Source organism: Salvelinus fontinalis, chromosome 39 (genome assembly GCF_029448725.1).
Source record: "Salvelinus fontinalis isolate EN_2023a chromosome 39, ASM2944872v1, whole genome shotgun sequence".
NCBI classification, from domain to species: domain Eukaryota; kingdom Metazoa; phylum Chordata; class Actinopteri; order Salmoniformes; family Salmonidae; genus Salvelinus; species Salvelinus fontinalis.
Window position 1 is genome coordinate 17,072,430 of NC_074703.1, and position 22,636 is coordinate 17,095,065.

Genomic DNA, 22,636 nt, shown 5'->3' on the forward strand with positions numbered 1-22,636 from the left:
CTACTGCAAATAATATTGTTACCCATAGTCTATGTAAACCTCATATATATATTTTTTTGAATAAATGGGATTATGTCTCCAAAATGCATGTTTTTGCCAAGCTCAAAGGTTCAATTGATTTGAGTTTATGGCACCTTGTTGCATCAATATGGCCCATCAGTGCAGACGTGTCAATTTCACAGTTATCGCATGAAATGCATACATCATAACAAAATACCAATATTGTCATTATAACTATGCAGCTGTCTCTCCTACAATAGGCTAGTGATCACACAAAAGTGAAATACTACATTTTCATTTTAATAATATTTTCTTTACTTTTATCTACTCTATTTTTAAACAAACAAATTAGTACAGCTAATAACAGTCACGCCATGGTTATGAGTAAACATACAGTATCATTAAGTAATAGTAAAAATGATAAGTAAAAGTAGTAATAATAATTAGAATAATAGTGGTTTAATAATATAATGAATTGAAATGCAGGCCCTTTCCAGACCCTGAGTGTGGTGTCTGTCTGCAGACTGTCCAGGCTGCCATGGAGAGCCCTCTAGTGGAGATCTGTTAAAACATCATATACAGGATGAGAGGACATGGATGAGATGACATCTATGTATCTTTAATGACTAGACCTTGCTATTTTGTTTTTGATTATTCAAGACTATTAAACTACAGTATACTATTGGCTACAGTAAAAGGCAGAAAAGAGCAATGCAGATAGTAGCCAACTGTAGAGAGGGGGTTTCTGGGATGTGGGTTGAGCCTTATTCAATAGGGAGGTATAATCAGAGCATTGCATAAAGTAATACATTGCATAGAGATTACATGACAGTCAAGACAGTACATCTCTATTCTGCAGTAAACCATGACAGTTGTATGTAATATTTGTCTATCTGCAACGTTCTGAATGTTCCACCTCTCTGAACAAGCCCAAAACAGGAGCTTAAAAGTTGAGCAATGTACCTTGACAGATGAAGGGTAATTCCTGATGACAGGAAGCATCCAGCCACTTCAGTTCTCTGTTGCCAACCCGGACCATCTTACCACAGTGGTAATTGATGGGGTTGAGGGGGAAGCAACTATGCCACTCACTGTACTTCACCACCTTATCAACCTCCCCACTAGTCCACAGCCAGGGGGCACTCATCTCAAAGATGGACCTCTCCAGACCAATCCACACTTCCTCACATTGCAGCTCCACGTTGGCCAGGAGCTGGGTCACGTCAGCCTGCACGGTCTGGTTGGTGATGTGCACCAGGTTGGACTTGGAGCCACGACTTTTACAGAACTTCAGGGAATTAATCCAGCTCTTGGACTCGTTGATGTAGTGCAGATAATCTGCATGTACAAGACACAAACACACATGAAACTGCACATGTTAATGTAAGTTAATAAACACAAAACCACAAATACACATACACTTATGGTCTTATCTGCTATTAAAACCCTCACAATTGTCACTTGTGCACCTTTGTACAGATTGGTACAGAATGTAGCTCCATGTCTGACACTCACCAGGATGGAGTGGAGAAGTTGTACTACAGGGGGAGGATGTGGGCTTCCTGTCTGGGGAGGTGGGACCTGATGGGGTCAGTTGCCCACTGCAAGTCGATGTTGGTGGTGAGGTGGTGGACTGTCCATTAGTGGTGGTAGTTGGTGAGGTGGTGGACTGTCCATAAGTAGTGGTAGTTGGTGAGGTGGTGGACTGTCCCTTAGTAGTGGTAGTTGGTGAGGTGGTGGACTGTCCCTTAGTAGTGGTAGTTGGTGAGGTGGTGGACTGTCCCTTAGTAGTGGTAGTTGGTGAGGTGGTGGACTGTCCCTTAGTAGTGGTAGTTGGTGAGGTGGTGGACTGTCCCTTAGTAGTGGTAGTTGGTGAGGTGGTGGACTGTCCCTTAGTAGTGGTAGTTGGTGAGGTGGTGGACTGTCCCTTAGTAGTGGTAGTTGGTGAGGTGGTGGACTGTCCCTTAGTAGTGGTAGTTGGTGAGGTGGTGGACTGTCCATTAGTAGTGGTAGTTGGTGAGGTGGTGGACTGTCCCTTAGTAGTGGTAGTTGGTGAGGTGGTGGACTGTCCCTTAGTAGTGGTAGTTGGTGAGGTGGTGGATTGTCCCTTAGTAGTGGTAGTTGGTGAGGTGGTGGACTGTCCCTTAGTAGTGGTAGTTGGTGAGGTGGTGGACTGTCCCTTAATAGTGGTAGTTGGTGAGGTGGTGGACTGTCCCTTAGTAGTGGTAGTTGGTGAGGTGGTGGACTGTCCCTTAGTAGTGGTACGTGGTGAGGTGGTGGACTGTCCCTTAGTAGTGGTAGTTGGTGAGGTGGTGGACTGTCCTTTAGTAGTGGTAGTTGGTGAGGTGGTGGACTGTCCCTTAGTAGTGGTAGTTGGTGAGGTGGTGGACTGTCCCTTAGTAGTGGTAGTTGGTGAGGTGGTGGATTGTCCCTTAGTAGTGGTAGTTGGTGAGGTGGTGGACTGTCCCTTAGTAGTGGTAGTTGGTGAGGTGGTGGATTGTCCCTTAGTAGTGGTAGTTGGTGAGGTGGTGGACTGTCCCTTAGTAGTGGTAGTTGGTGAGGTGGTAGGTGTTGTGGTGGACGTCTTGATAGAGGGAGGTCCAGTTGAAGTAGGGCTGGTGGTTTCAGGGGTAACAGGAGTGGTCAAATCCCCAGTGGTGTTAAGTAGACGTTCACCTGTCAGAATGAAATAGAATACATATACATTTAAGTACATTTGAAGTTTACTGTCTTTTTTATCATTGATACAAAAACAAAGTAGGCCTAATCTTTCTAAAATATTTAATCACATTAAAACTAGGATTTTCTTTGTGTAGATTCCATACAACGTATTCATAGATGATGACTGACTGAAAACCGTTTAGTTTGAAAACAATCTCACAAGGTTCAACTTACCTCCATAGCAAAGGAAAGCACTTTGACGAGAGCAATCTTTTGGTGTCCATTTTCTGTTCAGCTGTACACAGTTTCCATCTACCCTGGTGTTTTCCCATTGCTGAAATGGTTCTCTGTTTGACCATTCCCATTGTGTGTTGCCGTTGTTGTGCTCAAGTCCAATCCAGGCGGCCTCTGTAGTCACCTCATCAAAGGCATCCTGTTCTTTCTGGTTAAGGATACTTGCCAGATCTCTGCCTTTGCTCTTGCAGTCTTTCAGAGCATCCTGCTGCGTCTTTGTCCCAGGAATCAGCTCATACACCTTCTCTGTTGTTCCATTACCATGATGAACTTCTAGGAGGGAAGGTGAAAACTGACACATCAGATTTCATGAGACAGTTAATGACTTCACACAATAAGAAATAACTTGAAAGTTACAGGTGATAACCTAATTAATAAAGTGCTTGAGATCTGATTACATGAGGAATACAGGTTTTGAGTAGGTGTTGTGCAATCAATCAATCCCATTTGTTAAATGACAAGTTGGATTTTCCATTGATAAAAAGAAAGAGTGAGTGAGTGAGTCAGTTCTTACCTCGTTGACACATATAGTGTCTTGGAACTGCACAAGCCACTGGTTGCCAGTGAGATGAAATAGACAAGACACAGTCATAACCCTCAGTGTGGACACCAAAACCTTTTTCCCAGTTAAAGAACATGAAGTCCTCTCCATCAGACCACTTCCACTTTTCAGTTGAACCAGACCTATGGAGCCCAATCCACACATCACCACTGAAATTACCCAAAGAGGACTGAATTGCCTTCCAATCCTCTTCTGTGTGAATGATGGACAGGTTTGTGTAGTGCTGTCTGCAGTACTCTTGTGCTTCGGTCCAGTTTTTCTCCTCAAGGACAAGGCTGTAATATTTGGCTGAGTAGGTGACTGTTTCAAATACAGAGGAAAATGCTTATCAGACTGCTTGTTGTGTTGAGTGGCAAACATTACCATCTTTAGCTTCCGCGATCTATTCTAAAATATAGGCAACACATACTGGTTGATAGCAGAGTAATATGGAGATATAGATGTAATTGATGAAAGCAACAGAGCATGTGTCAAGGGCATGGAGAAATTAAAACATTTGCAAACTCATTCCAAAAATGTTTTATGAATGTGGATGTGTTTTGTAAAATCATAAACACATAGGCTACAGACTCAACTATATATTTTTTATAGACTGCACTAATTCACACATCGTTAGTCTGTAGCCTCGGTTAGTCCCTCATAAAGAGGGCTCTGATGCTTGCTTGGCGATATGCCTTAAATTACACCTTCAACAGAGATAATGGAATTAACAGAAACACAGTGTAGCAGAGTTTGGTCCCAATGTCTACGCTATCCTGTTTATTAGGGCCTATTATCAAGATCTACCTCTGTTCGTTAGATATACTATATGAATCGAAATACGTGTGTACTCACTGATACCACTGCAGTTTTTCAGGGAGTAACCTGAGGTTGCATGTTCAAGGTATTGTATTGTGACAGGCATATCACCAGTTGAGGCCATCAGAAAACATAAGTCTCTGTGGGAAAATGTCACACAGAATTTCGTAGTAGTTATCAGAAATGAACAGCATGGATGGTGCTGATCTAAATATTCTATAGCTGCCTCGAGCACAAATTGAAGAAAAAGAGACGCTTTTTGAGCATGTAGGCTACCTGTTATTTTGGTCTTTTATTCCTGCCTCTTTCCCAACAAATGTGAAGTACTGGCAATTGTAATGTTCGGTGCATTTCTGCCTGCACTGACTTGCATTAGTTACGAATGGCGGCAATTGATGTGTATCCATATTATTTATCCCAAAATCCACTCCTTTCATTAGGTTCCTCTCACAACCTGTGTAACAGAGACATTTTACATTTGACACAGCTTTGATTTTTTAGTTTTGTTGAAACAACTCAAGTCAACTAGGCAACCAAAAATATGGGATCAGCACTACAGTAGTCTCTAGAAGGACAGAATGCAGAATAAACAACACTGGACTAGAGAGACGAAAGGTATCAAGTGGTATATCCAGGTATTCTACCTGGACAATGGATGCCAATGTCCAATCAACAATGCAGCATGTTGCAGTGTAGTTTACAGTTTTTAATGTAAATAAACCTAAATTTTGCTCACAATTAGAATACATGCACCAAGCAATGACAATGAATCATGAACACTTGCCTTTTACTACCTTTAGACTGTAATATTCTGTATAGTCTCGGTAAAATACACTTGTGATATCTACACAACAGCAGTAACTCCCCCAGTCCTTCACCTGAAGGTTGGAAATGGTGAGGCTTGATTTTCTTGGGTCATTAGGGTTGATGGTAGCTTTCTTGATCCCTATGGGTTCAGAACATCTACATTCCCTCCAGAAATTGTAATAACAGTTTCTGCCCCAGCATGTGTCATACCCGTGATCCTTCACAGAGTATCCGCAGAGAAGGGTCACAGAGGTTCCCTCCAGTACTGACACCTCAGTCATCAACACTGGTGAGGCCCTGACTGCTGTGGGGTCAAAGGTCACATCAGGAAAATGTTGTTACTTGGATATTAAGGCTCTGTTTTCATTTAGATTGTGTCACTGACACAGAGTTGTCCACATACAGTACAAGGAGACTGCTATGTTTGATCAAAGTCACTGATTCTGTTTTTAGACACTGGAAGATACTGTAGCATTTGGATTGAAATTCTATTGCATTTGTTTATGTGTTGACCAAGACATTATACTGTGACATGAAGATTAAAAAAAATGCCTTATAGGTTTCATTGCCATGTCAGTATGTACATACTCCATACTCATGTGACTCATGTGTGTAAGTGGATGTTAACAGTAGTGACAAACTACTATTTTGTCAAAAGTCATAACAATGGAGGGGCTACTTGATAACACCAAGAGAGGAATATTCATCCCATCTGATCTCTTACCCAGCAGCAGGAGTAGAAGTATTTCCTGTATCATTGCCACTGTGGACAACATATTAAATGGTTTAAAACACAAGCTATCAGTGCTCTCAACCAATCAAGTTAAGATTCTTTTTATAGCATTATTTAGAAAGGAACACATTTTTTTTTAAAGCACAACAATTAGCCAATTCACACGTTTCAGAGATTTCATGTAGAAGAAAATGACTAAGAAAGTATTGTCTGTGTCTTGGAGGTTCATTTCAAGTCTGAACTAATTTACACAATTTCCTTCCGAGAGTAACTTCTCAGGTAAACAAAACAACGACAAGGAAGTTATGATTATTTGACTACCAAAGTAGCATTGCAGTTACTCTATGGAACAGCTACATGGCATACACTTTGATTAACCAAACATGCAATTTGAAAATGTAACATAAATATGAAATCAACCTAGTTATTCTATAGTAAATGATCTGATGGAGATCAACACAAATGTCTCAGAGTATCCCAATCTATTGGTTTCCACATTGTCTATGATATGCTTAAGAGGTATCATATAAACAACCCACACATTTTCATCTAATATTAGATTTGACCTCTTAATTCTCAACTTGATTAAAATACACAGCACCATCCAAATCATTTAAAAAAGTTACAAAGGGTTGCTAATAATGTGTGAAAAAGTACCTCATCAAAGAAAAGAAGAGTGCAAAATAATTTCATGTTTTCAAAATACCATCTTGAACAGTCTTGACCCTACAACATCTTGACCCTACAACATCTTGACCCTACAAAGGCGCTAAACATATCTGAATTATTACCTCTTCATTGAAAAGCACAGTGTTTCAACATATCAGGACATTTTTTTATAGTGCAGCTTAAAATGATGGCACACCTACCCAGTTAGCTGTCCTCTTCCCTCCCCAGAGTTTGGTTGTGAGATGCAGAGACAGGGGAAAGAGAGATGAGTTTCTAGAGTTTCTCTCCTCCCTCTCTGCTGACCAGGTGAACACACCCAGGTGATGCTAAAACTTCCGTTCCAACATCTCCCTCTACATTAAAAAACACTGACCAATAGGCCAAATGTATTACAGTGGACTTACTACAGTGTAGTTTAGAAATACAGTACATCTAAGTTGCTTGATTGAATGTACATGTCTGTTTGCATATTAAGTTCACATTTGTAACAATCATTTGCAGTACATTTTATTTGGTACCCAGTTCATTGTATTTGCACTGGACATGAGCTTCACTAAAGAGACTGCTATAGTAAATTACCCACTGACGTATGATTCATGAGAAATTAAATATATGTGATTAAAAAACGAAGAAAACCACCAAAGATATCTTTGTAACCTGTGTCTGTGCGTTCTCCAAGCTTCATGCAAAGCAGGTAGCCTTCTGAAAACCCAATGCAAATAAAATGTAGAAGGGCTACTGTTATGTGTTACCTGCATGGCTATATGGCATTCTAATCCCCAGACATGGTGCAATGGAATTCTTGGCAAATGCCAGATGTGCTGGTCCATTTTTAGCCCAGTGGGCCTGTCTAACTTAGTTTTTTTTGATAATGATAATTATATCTGGCTTATAATGGGGTCCTCATTACATTTGAGAGAGCTAGGTTTAATGTGCGCAAATAGGAGCAGGGTGAAAACAACAACAGTTTTATCACAGCTGTTCACAAGCCAGCGGAACATTGTCAGTTTGGCGAACTCAGGGAAATGCTGATCCGAGATCGGATTGAAGTGGGAATAAGAAATATCTCACTTTCTGAAAAGTTAGTTAGTTTCCCAGCCTACCTTGTCCAAAGCTGGTTAGGAAGAGTGAGTCAGTAAAAAGACAGCAGACGATGCTGCGCCGCAGCAGCTCCTTGCAGAGTGAAAAAAGTGAGGAAACAAATGCGTTTTCATACCGAGCTAAAAAAACGGAGCTCTGGACTGAAAGGCAGCTCTAGACTGAAAGGCAGCTCCGGACTGACGGGCGGCTCTGGCATGCCAAGGCGCACTGTAGGCATGGTGCGTGGTGCCGGAACTGGTGGTACCGGGTTGGGGACATGCACCTCAAGGCTAGTGCGGGGAGAAAGAACAGGATGTACTGGGCTGTGGAGGCGCACTGGAGGTCTGGTGCGTGGTGTTGGCACTGGTGGTACTGGATAGACCGGTCCGTGAAGACGCACTGGAGGTCTGGTGCGTGGTGTTGGCACTGGTGGTACTGGATAGACCGGTCCGTGAAGACGCACTGGAGGTCTGGTGCGTGGTGTTGGCACTGGTGGTACTGGATAGACCGGTCCGTGAAGACGCACTGGAGGTCTGGTGCGTGGTGTTGGCACTGGTGGTACTGGATAGACCGGTCCGTGAAGACGCACTGGAGGTCTGGTGCGTGGTGTTGGCACTGGTGGTACTGGATAGACCGGTCCGTGAAGACGCACTGGAGGTCTCGAGCTAATGGCCTGCACAACCCGTCCTGGCTGGATGGTAACTCTAGCTCGGCACGTGCGGGGCGCAGGCACAGGACGCACTGGGCTGTGCAGACATATGGGAGACACAGTGCGCAACGCCGGCGCAGGATATCCTGGCCCGAGGAGACTCACTGGCTGTCTGGAGAGCAGGGCTGGCACCATCTTCCCTGGTTGGATCCTCAGCCTAGCTCGGCAGATGCGGGGAGCTGGGATGTAGTGCATCGGGCTAAGCACGCGTACTGGAGACACGTTCTACCGAATAACACGGTGCCTGACCAGTACGACGCTCTCTCCATAGTAAGCACGGGAAGTTGGCACAGGTCTCCTACCTGGCTTCGCCACACTCCCCGTGTGCATCCCCCCAAGACATTTTTGGGGCTGCCTCTCGGGCTTCCTACCACGCCGCCGTGCTACCTCCATTCGCTGGTATCCCTCCTCACACTACTCCAGAGAATCCCAGGCTGGCTCCGGCACTCTCCCTGGGTCTACAGCCCATCTGTCTATCTCCTGCCAAGTAGTGACACAGTCCAGATCACGCTCCCATGTCCAGAAATCCTGACATCGCTACCTCTCCTGCTCCTGCCCGTTACCACGCCGCTTGGTCCTTTTCAGGTGGGTTATTCTGTCGCGATCGTCGTAAGAAGCGGACCAAAGCGCAGCGTGGTTTGAATACATTCTTCTAAGTTTAATGAAGAACACTTAAACAAAAAACAACAAAACGAATAAGACGAACATGACCGCTTTATAAACACTGTGCAAACATGCAACATAACATAGACAATAACCCACAACCCACAATACAAAACAGGCTACCTAAATATGGTTCCCAATCAGAGACAACGCAAAACACCTGTCTCTGATTGAGAACCATATCAGGCCAAACACATAGAAATAGACAAACCAGACAAACAACATAGAATGCCCACTCAGATCACACCCTGACCAAACAAAACATAAAACATACAAAGCGAACTATGGTCAGGGCGTGACAATGCAACAGGTGGCGTTTGACAAAATCATAGAAGACCTGGCCTCACAGAAAGTGCTGGCCCAGTACCGTCCCCACGCTAAGACAAAGGTAACAACAGGTGCATCATCTTTTGGGCGGTCCTCACACAGATGCAGGACAACATGGAGTGGCGTCCAATAGCATACATCTTACAAAGCTTATCCGACACGTAGCAAAGGTATGCACAAGTGGAGAAGGAGGCGTTTGCTATCTCATGGGCATGTGAAAGGCTCAGCCAATAACATATTGGCCAGCAGTTTACAGCAGAGACTTACCACAAACCACTGTTGGCTCAGGGACAAAAGCACAGGATCACTTGCCTCCCAGAGTTCTGCGCTTCCGCCTCAGATTGCTGAAGTTCACCTACAAGATGGTGTATGTGCCAGGGAAGGCACTGATCACAGCAGACACACTCTACAGGGCTCCAATTAAATGTCCATTAACAGAGGAGGAGCAATGTCTAGAGGGTGAGGTACAGGTGTCCATTAATGCAGTAAGAGACAGCCTACCTGCATCTCAGACCAAACTGCAGCAGATTGCAGAGGAGCAACAGTGCGACCCCATCTGCCAACAGATAGTACAGCAGTGCAAAAAGCGATGGCCCAGGCAGGAACTGCCTCAGCTGCTGAAACCCTATTGGGTGCACCAAAGTGACTTCCACTGTAATGGAGACCTTCTCATGAAAGGACAGATAGTGATCCCAGAGACTCTACAACCAGAGATGTTAGACATAGTGCATGATGGACACATGGGGATAACCAAATGCAGACTGAGGGCTCAACAGTCAGTGTGGTGTCTTGGTCTGAGTACTCAGACTGCCAAGCTGTTGGCCCAGTGTGAGGTGTGTGCAAAATGTCAACCTTGTCGTCCTTGTCACGACTTCCGCCGAAGTCGGTCCCTCTCCTTGTTCGGGCGACGTTTGGCGGTCGACGTCACCGGCCTTCTAGCCATTGCCGATCCACTTTTCATTTTTCATTTGTTTTGTCTTTGTCTTACACACCTGGTTTCAGTCCCCCAATTACTTGTTCATAATTTAACCCTCTGTTCCCCCATGTTTGTTTGTGAGTGATTGTTTGGTTGTAATATGGTCCGTTATTGTGGGCTCGTATTATTGTGTTGTATTTGTGATTACTTGAGTAAATATCGTTCCTTACTCATATCTGCTGTCCTACGCCTGACTCCTCTACACCAGCTACACACAGGCACTATTACAATCCTGAAACAATGATGGCAACGGAGCTGCCAAAACGGCCATGGCAAAAGGTAAGGGCAGATATGTTCTATTGGAAAAATTACACTTATCTGCTCGTGGTAGATTACTATTCAAGATACATTGAAATAGCAAAGACACCCATAATCACATCAGCTGGTGTTATCAATGGATTAAAGTACATTTTTTCCAGGTAAGGGGTCGCTGAGGTCCTGGTTACAGATTCTCAGCAAGCTGCGCCCCAGTTCTCAGCAAGCAGCTTTTCTGCTTTTGCCGCAGAATATGACTTTACATGTGACCAGAAGCCCCTACACTGCACAGAGCAACGGTGAGGCAGAGAGAGCTGCAAAAACAGTCAAGGGACTGCTGAAAAATAACAAGGATCCATACAGGTCTCTGTTAGCTTACAGTCACACCACTTCATCATGGGCCACAAGCCCTGTGAGAATAATACTGGTTTGAGGATGTGAAGTAGCATTTTAAAGAGAATAATACTGGTTTGAGGATGTGAAGTAGCATTTTAAAGAGAACGATACTGGTTCAGGATGTGAAGTAGCATTTTAAAGATAATAATACTGGTTTGAGGATGTGAAGTAGCATTTTAAAGAGAATAATACTGGTTTGAGGATGTGAAGTAGCATTTTAAAGAGAATAATACTGGTTTGAGGATGTGAAGTAGCATTTTAAAGAGAATAATACTGGTTTGAGGATGTGAAGTAGCATTTTAAAGAGAATAATACTGGTTTGAGGATGTGAAGTAGCATTTTAAAGAGAATAATACTGGTTTGAGGATGTGAAGTAGCATTTTAAAGAGAATAATACTGGTTTGAGGATGTGAAGTAGCATTTTAAAGAGAATAATACTGGTTTGAGGATGTGAAGTAGCATTTTAAAGAGAACGATACTGGTTCAGGATGTGAAGTAGCATTTTAAAGATAATAATACTGGTTTGAGGATGTGAAGTAGCATTTTAAAGAGAATAATACTGGTTTGAGGATGTGAAGTAGCATTTTAAAGAGAATAATACTGGTTTGAGGATGTGAAGTAGCATTTTAAAGAGAACAATACTGGTTCAGGATGTGAAGTAGGATGTTAAAGAGAATAATACTGGTTTCCAAATTGCATTTCAGTTATGCTTCAGTGGTTCTGAATGTTGAATTCTTGTTCATCGGAGGGGAAGATATAGTAGGATGGCCCTTGTGGGTATCCGTACCTATGTATTACATGTGCAGACTAGGCTAGTAAACATGCTGAAGCTAGAAACTTGTTGTCAAGCCTCCCTATTTTAGATGATACTACACCAGGAGTTGTGATGTGATTGTAGCCCACTTCCCTGTCCTATGTTGATTTGGATACATGCATTTCCTTTGATAACTACAGTAAATACAATGTATGATGTCATATACACTGAACCTTTGCTAAACGTGTCAAGGTCGATTCATCAAGTTGTTTCATGTATAACAGCAGTCATCTACATGAACAAGGGCAAAAACCTCCCCCTTGTGTCCCTGCTATCCACGAGTCGTTGTTTATGACTGTAATAGCTGCTACAGTCAGCAAACCACGACACCAGCGAAAATTCTAATGATATCCAAATGTTGCATGCTTATATTCCTCAAATTGAACTGTGTAACTGTGTAGCTGTGTTCTATGTTTACCAGTATGGAAATATTATATCATAATAGAAACCACATGCACACATATATTTTTATTTAACCCCTAGTGAGAATGGGGAGAGAGAGGTGGCATCTGACAGTGGATTAGGCTACATGAAGCATTCCTGTCTGGCATCTGACAGTGCTTTTTAAAGTGGGATACTATTGGTGCTAAAATGCCATCCCTGCACCTGTCTTACAGATATAAACCATAATAACCCAAATAAGATGAAAGTCTTATGGCCTGGCTGGTCTAGTGGTAATGACACAGCCTCTGGAACACATGTCTATAGTGTCAGAATAGGTTTGAATCTGGCCTAGTGACCTTTAATGCAGCCTCTGTCTATCTTCCCCTACTGTCATCCTCTCTTTCTATCTGTTTATAGACAATATAAATGTAAAAGGAAAAAATATGGCAATCTTACTTCCAGTGCAAAGGAATGATCTCTCCAGAGAGCAGTCTCTATTGTCCAGGGAGGCGTGTTCAGTCTGTCCATGGCCCTTATGGGTCAGAGAGCAGTCTATATTGTCCAGGGAGGAGTGTTCAGTCTGTCCATGGCCCTTACAGGTCAGAGAGCAGTCTATATTGTCCAGGGAGGAGTGTTCAGTCTGTCCATGGCCCTTACAGGTCAGAGAGCAGCAATTACTACGTTATTACATTAGTTTACATTGTTTTTTAGAAATACAGTACATCTACGTTGCTTGATCGAATGTACATTTTGGTTAGTGTATCAAGTTCACATTTGTCTCAATAATTTGCAGTACATTTGGTAACCAGCAAACTTTATTGTATTTGCATTGGACATGTGCTTCACTAAATAGCCTTGTACAGAACAATATCCACTGACCTCTGATATACGAGATATGAAGATATGTGGTTAAAAAACAAAACGTAAAAAATATAATTGTAACCCGTGTCAGTGCATTCTCCCAGCTTCATGCAAAGCAGGTCACCTTCCTACAGCCCAACGCAAATTAAATAAAGTCTTGTTTTCTATGTGGTAACTGTAGGGCTATGGCAGCCTAATCCCAAATGGTGTAAACAAAGTGCAATGTAATTCTGGATGTACAAGAGGCCATGTACCCAGGAACTCCTGGTACGGACACGTTGTAGTCCATACTGATAGCTTATTTGGTTGGAGTTCAGTGCTACAGTACAAGTAGTTAGGATGTGGTTTTACTTCCTGGTCTCTATGTCGATTTGGATAAAAGCATTTGCTAAATAACTAGGCCTACATAATGACAATGATGGCGGTTCCGTTCATACACCATCCGAATGTCGTTCCCACCAAAGTCTTTGTCAACCAGGAATCCCTGTGAGCAGTGAGCTGTTGAATAGGGGCAAATGTGGTTCTCAATTAGATTACAAGTACATTATTTAAAAGACTATCACAAAAGTGACAGAAATGGCCTTGTCCATGCTCAATATTACAATTTAGATTGATTTACACTAAACCATGAAGGATACGTCTTATATAGCATATAAGCATGTACACTCACATGGTTCAACTGCTCTGGTATCACTGAAGGACTCATCCAAGGACTGCTGGCTGAAGAAGAGGTCAGGGGCTGCACCTGGGCAAAGAAAACAGTCTAAACATTCTCATCCTGTAACAAGAAAGATCACAAAGCGTAATGTGTATGTTGTATATGTTGCACATGTATAACTTGTACATAGATAGTGAGATCTAAAACATGGATATGTGTTACAGTAGAGCAAATAAGTTAACTATATCAGCATACTGTGGTCAGTATACATGTTCTAGCTAATGGGCTGTTTTTAGTTTAAAGATGCTGGGGAAAAGGGAATACAATACTTACCCAGAAATACTGCCAACACTGTTGGGAGCCACATAGCCACTGAAAAGATGTAGAAGGGTCAATAAGTGTTTGTCTGTTTTAGAAAATATTTTATCAAGATGTATAAGAAACAAGATGATATTAGGAATTTGTGATTGAGAAAAGAGATATTGAATGCAAACTGTTATGGAAAAGAAGTCTCTCGTGACAGCCTTAACATTGAGCAGCTGATTAGTTTCTGGATGAATGAGATTAATGTAAAAACTACAGTATGTAAAATAGCCAGTGGATTTAACTAGGCAAATAGAGTATGATACTCTGACTAATTTGACAGGGAAAGAGTGACTGAAGCGGCTTGATTCAACCTTTCTCCTCCCCCTTCTGTCCTCAAGAAATATGAAACGTTTGTGGTGTTGTGATGCTTTGAAATATTCATATTATGACAAAAAATAAACTGTTTTGGACGATTTTGAGTGAAAGCAGTAGTAACTGTACCTTTGTCTTTCACCTTTAACAGGAAAACATGTTTTTTGCTCAAATTCTACCTCTGAATCTTTTGGAAAAAAGTATTCTGTAATGAGGCATCAATATATTAATGCCAATATTTGACAAAGTGACACACAATCTCGTGTGTCATTGTAGTGGGTTTAGCTGCAGACTGAGTGAGCGAAAATGTATGTAGGACTAAGTGCTAAACCCCTGATATATGAGTTCAATTCCACCCAAGCTGGCTAGGGATCATAAATTAATTCTCTGTTAACTATTTAAGGAAAACAATACATTTTGCGGACAGAATCCCTTTTTTTTTTTTTTACTTGACCTATATAGATTACAAACAAACAGTACCGTATGTCATTGATCAAGTTTTAAGTGATATGATACAATTATAGCTGACATGCTGTTGCAGTATTACATGCCATTACATAATCACTTTAAAACAAAACACATTTTCTGACTTATTCTCTGCTTGATAAATATTCCATTATGCGAGTCACTGTGATCCAAACTAGGCATATTTACTAGATAACAACTTTAAACGAATTATTTTTGACACCAAAATATCGGTCATGATGTAAGATGTTATACAGTGATGAAGTGCTTGTAATATCCCATTAGTAAAAGTAAAATGAAACGTACCTTTATGGCTCTTCCTCTCTCTCTCTCTCTCTCTCGCCAAGGCTTGTTTGGTTTTGATGAGCAGACAGGTGGAGAAGTACTGTAGCTGGAGTGTTTAGAAAGAGGATCTGCTCTCCTCCTTCTTTGAACACACCCTTGTCTCAGTCAACCTCATCAAGCCTCTCTGTTGTCTTGCTGAAAGATCATTCTAGAAAGAGTGGACCCACCAAGACTGTGTTTATGTCCCTATATTGTAAATCAAACAACCTAAAAAAAAGTTCCAATCCCCATGGAGATATACACCGAGGGCACAAAACATTAGGAACACCTGCTCTTTCCATGACAAAGACTGACCAGGTAAATCCAAGTGAAAGCTATGATCCCTTATTGACGTCACTTGTAAATCCACTTCAATCAGTGTAGATAAAGTGGAGGAGACAGGTTACAGAATGATTTTTAAGCATTGAGACAGTTAATTTAAAACACGGATTGTGTGTCTGCCATTCAAAGGGTGAATGGGCAAGACAAAAGATTTAAGTGCCTTTGAACGGGATATGGTAATAGGTGCCAGGCACACCGGTTTGAGTGTGTCAAGAACTACAACTCAAAATTAGGAAGGTGTTCCTAATAATTTGTCCACTCAGTTTAGAGAACCTGATATGTCCTGCTCTTCATTTGATTGGTAAATCAAGGCTTTGCGCTTAGGGAAATTATGGGTAAATGTCAGTTGAAAATGTTCATGTCAGTTCTTCCCCTGTAATGGTATTAACCCTAAATCTGTCTTTCTGGAAGAAGTATACTATTTTTTGGGCCCTCTTGTCTAGGTTAGGTTTCCTTTGGTAACTTTAAATAACATATCAAGCAGCATGGCCATTGCCATTTGCCTTTTAAGGTCATGATAAACACATATTACATTACAATAATAAGGCACACCTCAGTGTTCAGAGCATCTAGGTGAGGGAAAGCATAGGGGCCCCAGCAAGACCAATTAATCAGTTTTATTTACCAGTATTTTAAATCTCCACTAGAGGAAGTTCAAGATCAGAGGTCAGTTGATCAAAATTAGACAGCAGTAGCCTGTACATAGTACAATAAGAGCATACTGCAGTATAATTACAACTACCCCTGTCTATGTCTTTGGCTAGAAACCTGCTGTTTGAATATATGAGTATCATAGACCTTCCAGTGATTGTATATTAAGTCCTGTTTTATATGTGGTACCTGCAAGGCTATGGCAGCCTAATACCCAATTGTGTTAACAAAGTGCAATGTAATTCTGTATTTACAAAAGCATAGTTCCTGATAGATTATTTAGATGGAGTTTAGTGTTACAAGTAGTTAGTATGTGGTTTTACTTCCCTGTCTTTTTGTCAATTTGAATAAATGCTAAATGACTACATCATTCAAAAAATGTAGGATGTCAAATATTTTGAACCTTCACTAACTGATTCAGGCTGTTTGGTTTATCAAGTTGATTAATATATAACAGCCATCAACTACATGAATAAGCCCCACACCTCTACCCTGCTATCCATGAGCCAGTGTTTATGACTGTAATAGCTGACACAGTCAACAAACCATGACACCAGGGAAAACTCTAATGATATCCAAACGTTGATTAACTTGATAACATGGATTCTGTCATTCTGTTACACCTACAAGAGTTTGTCTCCTTCTTTACAGTTCTCTGAACCATGCCACCTGGAAGTGGACAATTCATTCTACATTGTTGTGATTTGTGTCTCCATCTCACCATTCTTGCTGGAGGGTGAAAATAATGGTAATACTGATGTCACAAATCAAACCTATTTTATGTAAGAATGTCAACAGTTACATCCATGAGTGAGAGTGTAACATCATTATGAAGAATGTTACACTATGAAAATCCCTCACTGTCACCATACATGTTTTAACTACAAACTTTAAAATCCACTTCTCTTCACTAATCAAATTGCCCAACAAGCTTTTTTTTATCACAATACGTTCAAACACCAACAAAACATCTAGATTATAATTGTATGTTGCATTAGAGAAATATAGTCAAATCTAAATCTAGCCTAACATAAATATACTTTATATTTTTCTTTCGTATTTCATAAGAGAAAGCTAACTTTCACAACGTGAATAACGTAAACTAAAAATAATTTAATAATCTTATTTAATACATTATTTATAATGGACTATTTTAGTTTTCTTTGACGTTCCATGCCTCTCCTGTTGCATCATCATGGCTGGTCCTCTTCATCCAGACCCACAGTGACCTAAGAAAACAAACACAACAATACAAAGACTTTCACTGGAATTAGTTCATGAACACCTTACTTCATTTCCATACTGTCAATGGGATGCAAAACCTAACACACAGTTTTCATAACTGTGACACAAAGTGTGTACATTCGTCAGGGCTTTCAAGTTCAACTGTTTTGCAAAAAACTTCTCCATTAGGCAGTTCTCTCCAGCATTGGTCTAGGATGAAGTTCCCGTTCTTGGCCAGCTCATTTCTGATCTGTGAGATATGATCAAACTAGATGAAGCCAGCAACACGCATTACATTTGAGCATCCTAAATGTAATACTATGAGATGTCATGAGAAGAGTGAAATGAGTGAGCATGACATTGATTTCTGAAGTGGGAGATGTAGGACTACTGTACCTGCTCCAACATCTGTTCCTTTACCACTGGGTCATTGAGGTCAACTCCTGAGATAGATTTCAGAGACATCCTTACAATGGTCTGCTTGATTCTCTTTTCTAGAGGGACATGGGAATGATAACACACACTCAAATGAGATTCAGCTTATTTACCATAAATATATATCCCCCTTCTTCCAATGTACTTTAAAGGCTCTACATTTCTTTGGAACTGTGTAGTAGCAAGCCTCCGTTTTCTTTATTTACCAGTATGGAAACATGATCTGATAAAGATAAGATAAAGATAAAGCAAAGCAGTGCGACAAAAACAACACAGAGTTACACATAAACAAACGTACAGTCAATAACATAAAAGAAAAGAAATATAGAAAAAAATAATGTATAGTGTGTGCAAATGTAGAAGAGTAGGGAGGCCCTAATAAATAGGCCTTATAGGTAGGCAATAAATAGGCCATAGAGGCAAAAATAATTACAATTTAGCATTAATACTGGAGTGATAGATGTGCAGATGATGATGTGCAAGTAGAAACACTGATGTGCAAAAGAGCAAGAGGGTAAGTAATAATATGGGGATGAGGTAGTCGGGTGTGCTATTTACAGATTGGCGGTGTACCGGTACAGTGAACGGTAAGCTGCTCTGACAGCTGATGCTTAAAGTTAGAGAGGGAGATATAAAACTCCAGCTTCAGAGATTTTTGCAATTCATTCATCATTGGCAGCAGAGAACTGGAAGGAAAGGCAGCCAAACGAAGTGTTGGCTTTGGTGATGACCAGTGCAATATACCTGCTGGAGCGTGTGCTTCAGGTGGGTGTTGCTATGGTGATCAGTGAGCTGAGATAAGGCGGGGCTTTGCCAAGCAAAGACTTATAGATGACCTGGAGCCAGTGGGTTTGGCGATGGATATGTAGTGAGGGCCAGCCAACAAGAGCATACAGGTCGCAGTGGTGGGTAGTATATGGGGCTTTGGTGATAAAACAGTTGGCACTGTGATAGACTATATCCAGTTTGCTGAGGAGAGTGTTGGGGGCTATTTTGTAAATGATATCGCTGAAGTCAAGGATATGTAGGATGGTCAGTTTTACGAGGGTATGGTTGGCGGCATGAGTTGAAGGAGGCTATGTTTGCGAAATAGGAAGCCAATTCAAAATTTAATTTTGGATTGGAGATGCTTAATGTGAGTCTGGAAGGAGAGGTTACAGTCTAACCAGACACCTGAGTATTTGTAGTTGTCCACATATTCTAGGTCAAAACCGTCCAGAGTAGTGATGCTAGTCGGGCGGGAGGGTGAGGGCAGCAATCGGTTGAAGAGCATGCACTTAGTTTTACTATCATTTAAAAGCAGTTGGAGGCCATTGAAGGAGTGTTGTATGGCGTTGAAGCTCGTTTGGAGGTTTGTTAGCACAGTTTCCAAAGAAGAGCCAGATGTATACAGAATGGTGTCGTCTGCAGAGAGGTGGATCAGAGAATCACCAGCAGCAAGAGCGACATCATTGATATATACAGAGAAAAGAGTCGGCCCGACAATTGAACCCTGTGGCACCCCCATAAAGACTGCCAGAGGTCCGGACAAAAGGCCCTCTGATTTGACACACTAAACACTAACGGAAAGTAATTGGTAGTGGGGATGTTTTTCAGCGGCAGGGACTGGGAGACTAGTCAGGATTGAGGCAAAGATGAACGGAGCAAAGTACAGTGAGATCCCTGATGAAAACCTGTTCCAGAGCGCTCAGGACCTCGGACATGGGGCAAAGGTTTACCTTCCAACAGGACAACGACCCTAAGCACACAGCCAAGACAATACAGGAGTGGCTTCTGGACAAGTCTCTGAATGTTCTTGAGTGGCCAAGCCAGAGCCCGGACTTAAACCTGATCGAACATCTCTGGAGAGACCTGATAATAGCTGTGCAGCATCACTCCCCATCCAATCTGACAGACCTTGAGAGGATCTGCAGAGAAGAATGGGAGAATCTCCCCAAATACAGGTGTGCCAAGCTTGCAGCGTCAATCCCAAGAAGACTCGAGGCTGTAATCGCTGCCAAATGTTCTTTTTTTTAATTTTATTTTTTAAATTTTTTTATCTCATTTTCTCCCCAATTTTCGTGGTATCCAATCGCTAGTAATTACTACCTTGTCTCATCGCTACAACTCCCGTACGGGCTCGGGAGAGACGAAGGTTGAAAGCCATGCGTCCTCCGAAGCACAACCCAACCAGCCGTACTGCTTCTTTAACACAGCGCGCCTCCAACCCGGAAGCCAGCCGCACCAATGTGTCGGAGGAAACACCGTGTACCTGGCCCCCCTTGGCTGGCGCGCACTGCGCCCGGCCCGCCACAGGAGTCGCTGGAGCGCGATGAGACAAGGATATCCCTACCGGCCAAACCCTCCCTACCCCGGACGACGCTATGCCAATTGTGCGTCGCCCCACGGACCTCCCGGTCGCGGCCGGCTGCGACAGAGCCTGGGCGCGAACCCAGAGACTCTGGTGGCGCAGTTAGCACTGCGATGCAGTGCCCTAGACCACTGCGCCACCCGGGAGGCCCTGCCAAATGTTCTTCAACAAAGTACTGAGTAAAGGTTTGAATACTTATGTAAATGTGATATTTCAGTTTTTTTATACATTTGCTACTCTCTCCTCTTCCATCCTATCATCTCTCCCCTCTGCTCAAACCTTCTCCAACCTATCTCCTGATTCTGCCTCCTCAACCCTCCTCTCCTCCCTTTCTGCATCCTTTGACTCTCTATGTCCCCTATCCTCCAGGCCGGCTCGGTCCTCCCCTCCCGCTCCGTGGCTCGACGACTCATTGCGAGCTCACAGAACAGGGCTCCGGGCAGCCGAGCGGAAATGGAGGAAAACTCGCCTCCCTGCGGACCTGGCATCCTTTCACTCCCTCCTCTCTACATTTTCCTCTTCTGTCTCTGCTGCTAAAGCCACTTTCTACCACTCTAAATTCCAAGCATCTGCCTCTAACCCTAGGAAGCTCTTTGCCACCTTCTCCTCCCTCCTGAATCCTCCTCCCCCTCCCCCCCCCTCCTCCCTCTCTGCAGATGACTTCGTCAACCATTTTGAAAAGAAGGTCGACGACATCCGATCCTCGTTTGCTAAGCCAAACGACACCACTGGTTCTGCTCACACTGCCCTACCCTGTGCTCTGACCTCTTTCTCCCCTCTCTCTCCAGATGAAATCTCGCGTCTTGTGACGGCCGGCCGCCCAACAACCTGCCCGCTTGACCCTATCCCCTCCTCTCTTCTCCAGACCATTTCCGGAGACCTTCTCCCTTACCTCACCTCGCTCATCAACTCATCCCTGACCACTGGCTACGTCCCTTCCGTCTTCAAGAGAGCGAGAGTTGCACCCCTTCTGAAAAAACCTACACTCGATCCCTCCGATGTCAACAACTACAGACCAGTATGCCTTCTTTCTTTTCTCTCCAAAACTCTTGAACGTGCCGTCCTTGGCCAGCTCTCCTGCTATCTCTCTCAGAATGACCTTCTTGATCCAAATCAGTCAGGTTTCAAGACTAGTCATTCAACTGAGACTGCTCTTCTCTGTATCACGGAGGCGCTCCGCACTGCTAAAGCTAACTCTCTCTCCTCTGCTCTCATCCTTCTAGACCTATCGGCTGCCTTCGACACTGTGAACCATCAGATCCTCCTCTCCACCCTCTCCGAGTTGGGCATCTCCGGCGCGGCCCACGCTTGGATTGCGTCCTACCTGACAGGTCGCTCCTACCAGGTGGCGTGGCGAGAATCTGTCTCCTCACCACGTGCTCTCACCACTGGTGTCCCCCAGGGCTCTGTTCTAGGCCCTCTCCTATTCTCGCTATACACCAAGTCACTTGGCTCTGTCATAACCTCACATGGTCTCTCCTATCATTGCTATGCAGACGACACACAATTAATCTTCTCCTTTCCCCCTTCTGATGACCAGGTGGCGAATCGCATCTCTGCATGTCTGGCAGACATATCAGTGTGGATGACGGATCACCACCTCAAGCTGAACCTCGGCAAGACGGAGCTGCTCTTCCTCCCGGGGAAGGACTGCCCGTTCCATGATCTCGCCATCACGGTTGACAACTCCATTGTGTCCTCCTCCCAGAGAGCTAAGAACCTTGGCGTGATCCTGGACAACACCCTGTCGTTCTCAACTAACATCAAGGCGGTGGCCCGTTCCTGTAGGTTCATGCTCTACAACATCCGCAGAGTACGACCCTGCCTCACACAGGAAGCGGCGCAGGTCCTAATCCAGGCACTTGTCATCTCCCGTCTGGATTACTGCAACTCGCTGTTGGCTGGGCTCCCTGCCTGTGCCATTAAACCCCTACAACTCATCCAGAACGCCGCAGCCCGTCTGGTGTTCAACCTTCCCAAGTTCTCTCACGTCACCCCGCTCTTCCGCTCTCTCCACTGGCTTCCAGTTGAAGCTCGCATCCGCTACAAGACCATGGTGCTTGCCTACGGAGCTGTGAGGGGAACGGCACCTCAGTACCTCCAGGCTCTGATCAGGCCCTACACCCAAACAAGGGCACTGCGTTCATCCACCTCTGGCCTGCTCGCCTCCCTACCACTGAGGAAGTACAGTTCCCGCTCAGCCCAGTCAAAACTGTTCGCTGCTCTGGCCCCCCACTGGTGGAACAAACTCCCTCACGACGCCAGGACAGCGGAGTCAATCACCACCTTCCGGAGACACCTGAAACCCCACCTCTTTAAGGAATAAAGTAATCCTTCTGACCCCCCCCCCCCCCCTTAAAAGATTTAGATGCACTGTTGTAAAGTGGCTGTTCCACTGGATGTCATAAGGTGAATGCACCAATTTGTAAGTCGCTCTGGATAAGAGCGTCTGCTAAATGACTTAAATGTAAATGTAAATGCTAACATTTATATAATCCTGTTTTCCTTTTTCATTATGGG

At 43.3% G+C, this 22,636-nt stretch overlaps 1 protein-coding gene and 1 long non-coding RNA gene across 2 annotated transcripts; both read right to left on the bottom strand.

Annotated features, from left to right (window-relative positions):
* Positions 1-59: 59 nt before the first annotated feature.
* On the bottom strand, positions 60-8,508 carry LOC129838395 (mucin-2-like). Its single transcript, XM_055905321.1, has 6 exons — positions 8,419-8,508; positions 7,628-7,697; positions 3,037-3,228; positions 1,516-2,676; positions 964-1,338; positions 60-561 (listed from the first exon to the last, which is right to left on the bottom strand). The coding sequence occupies exons 1-6, from the start codon at positions 8,506-8,508 to the stop codon at positions 551-553; spliced, it is 1,899 nt and encodes a 632-aa protein (XP_055761296.1). The 3' UTR covers positions 60-550.
* A 4,429-nt stretch (positions 8,509-12,937) lies between these two features.
* Positions 12,938-20,394, bottom strand: LOC129838767 (uncharacterized). The gene is made up of 4 exons (XR_008756896.1): positions 15,097-20,394; positions 13,981-14,019; positions 13,660-13,734; positions 12,938-13,487 (listed from the first exon to the last, which is right to left on the bottom strand). It is a non-coding gene; the product is annotated as an uncharacterized LOC129838767 (long non-coding RNA).
* Positions 20,395-22,636: the final 2,242 nt, after the last annotated feature.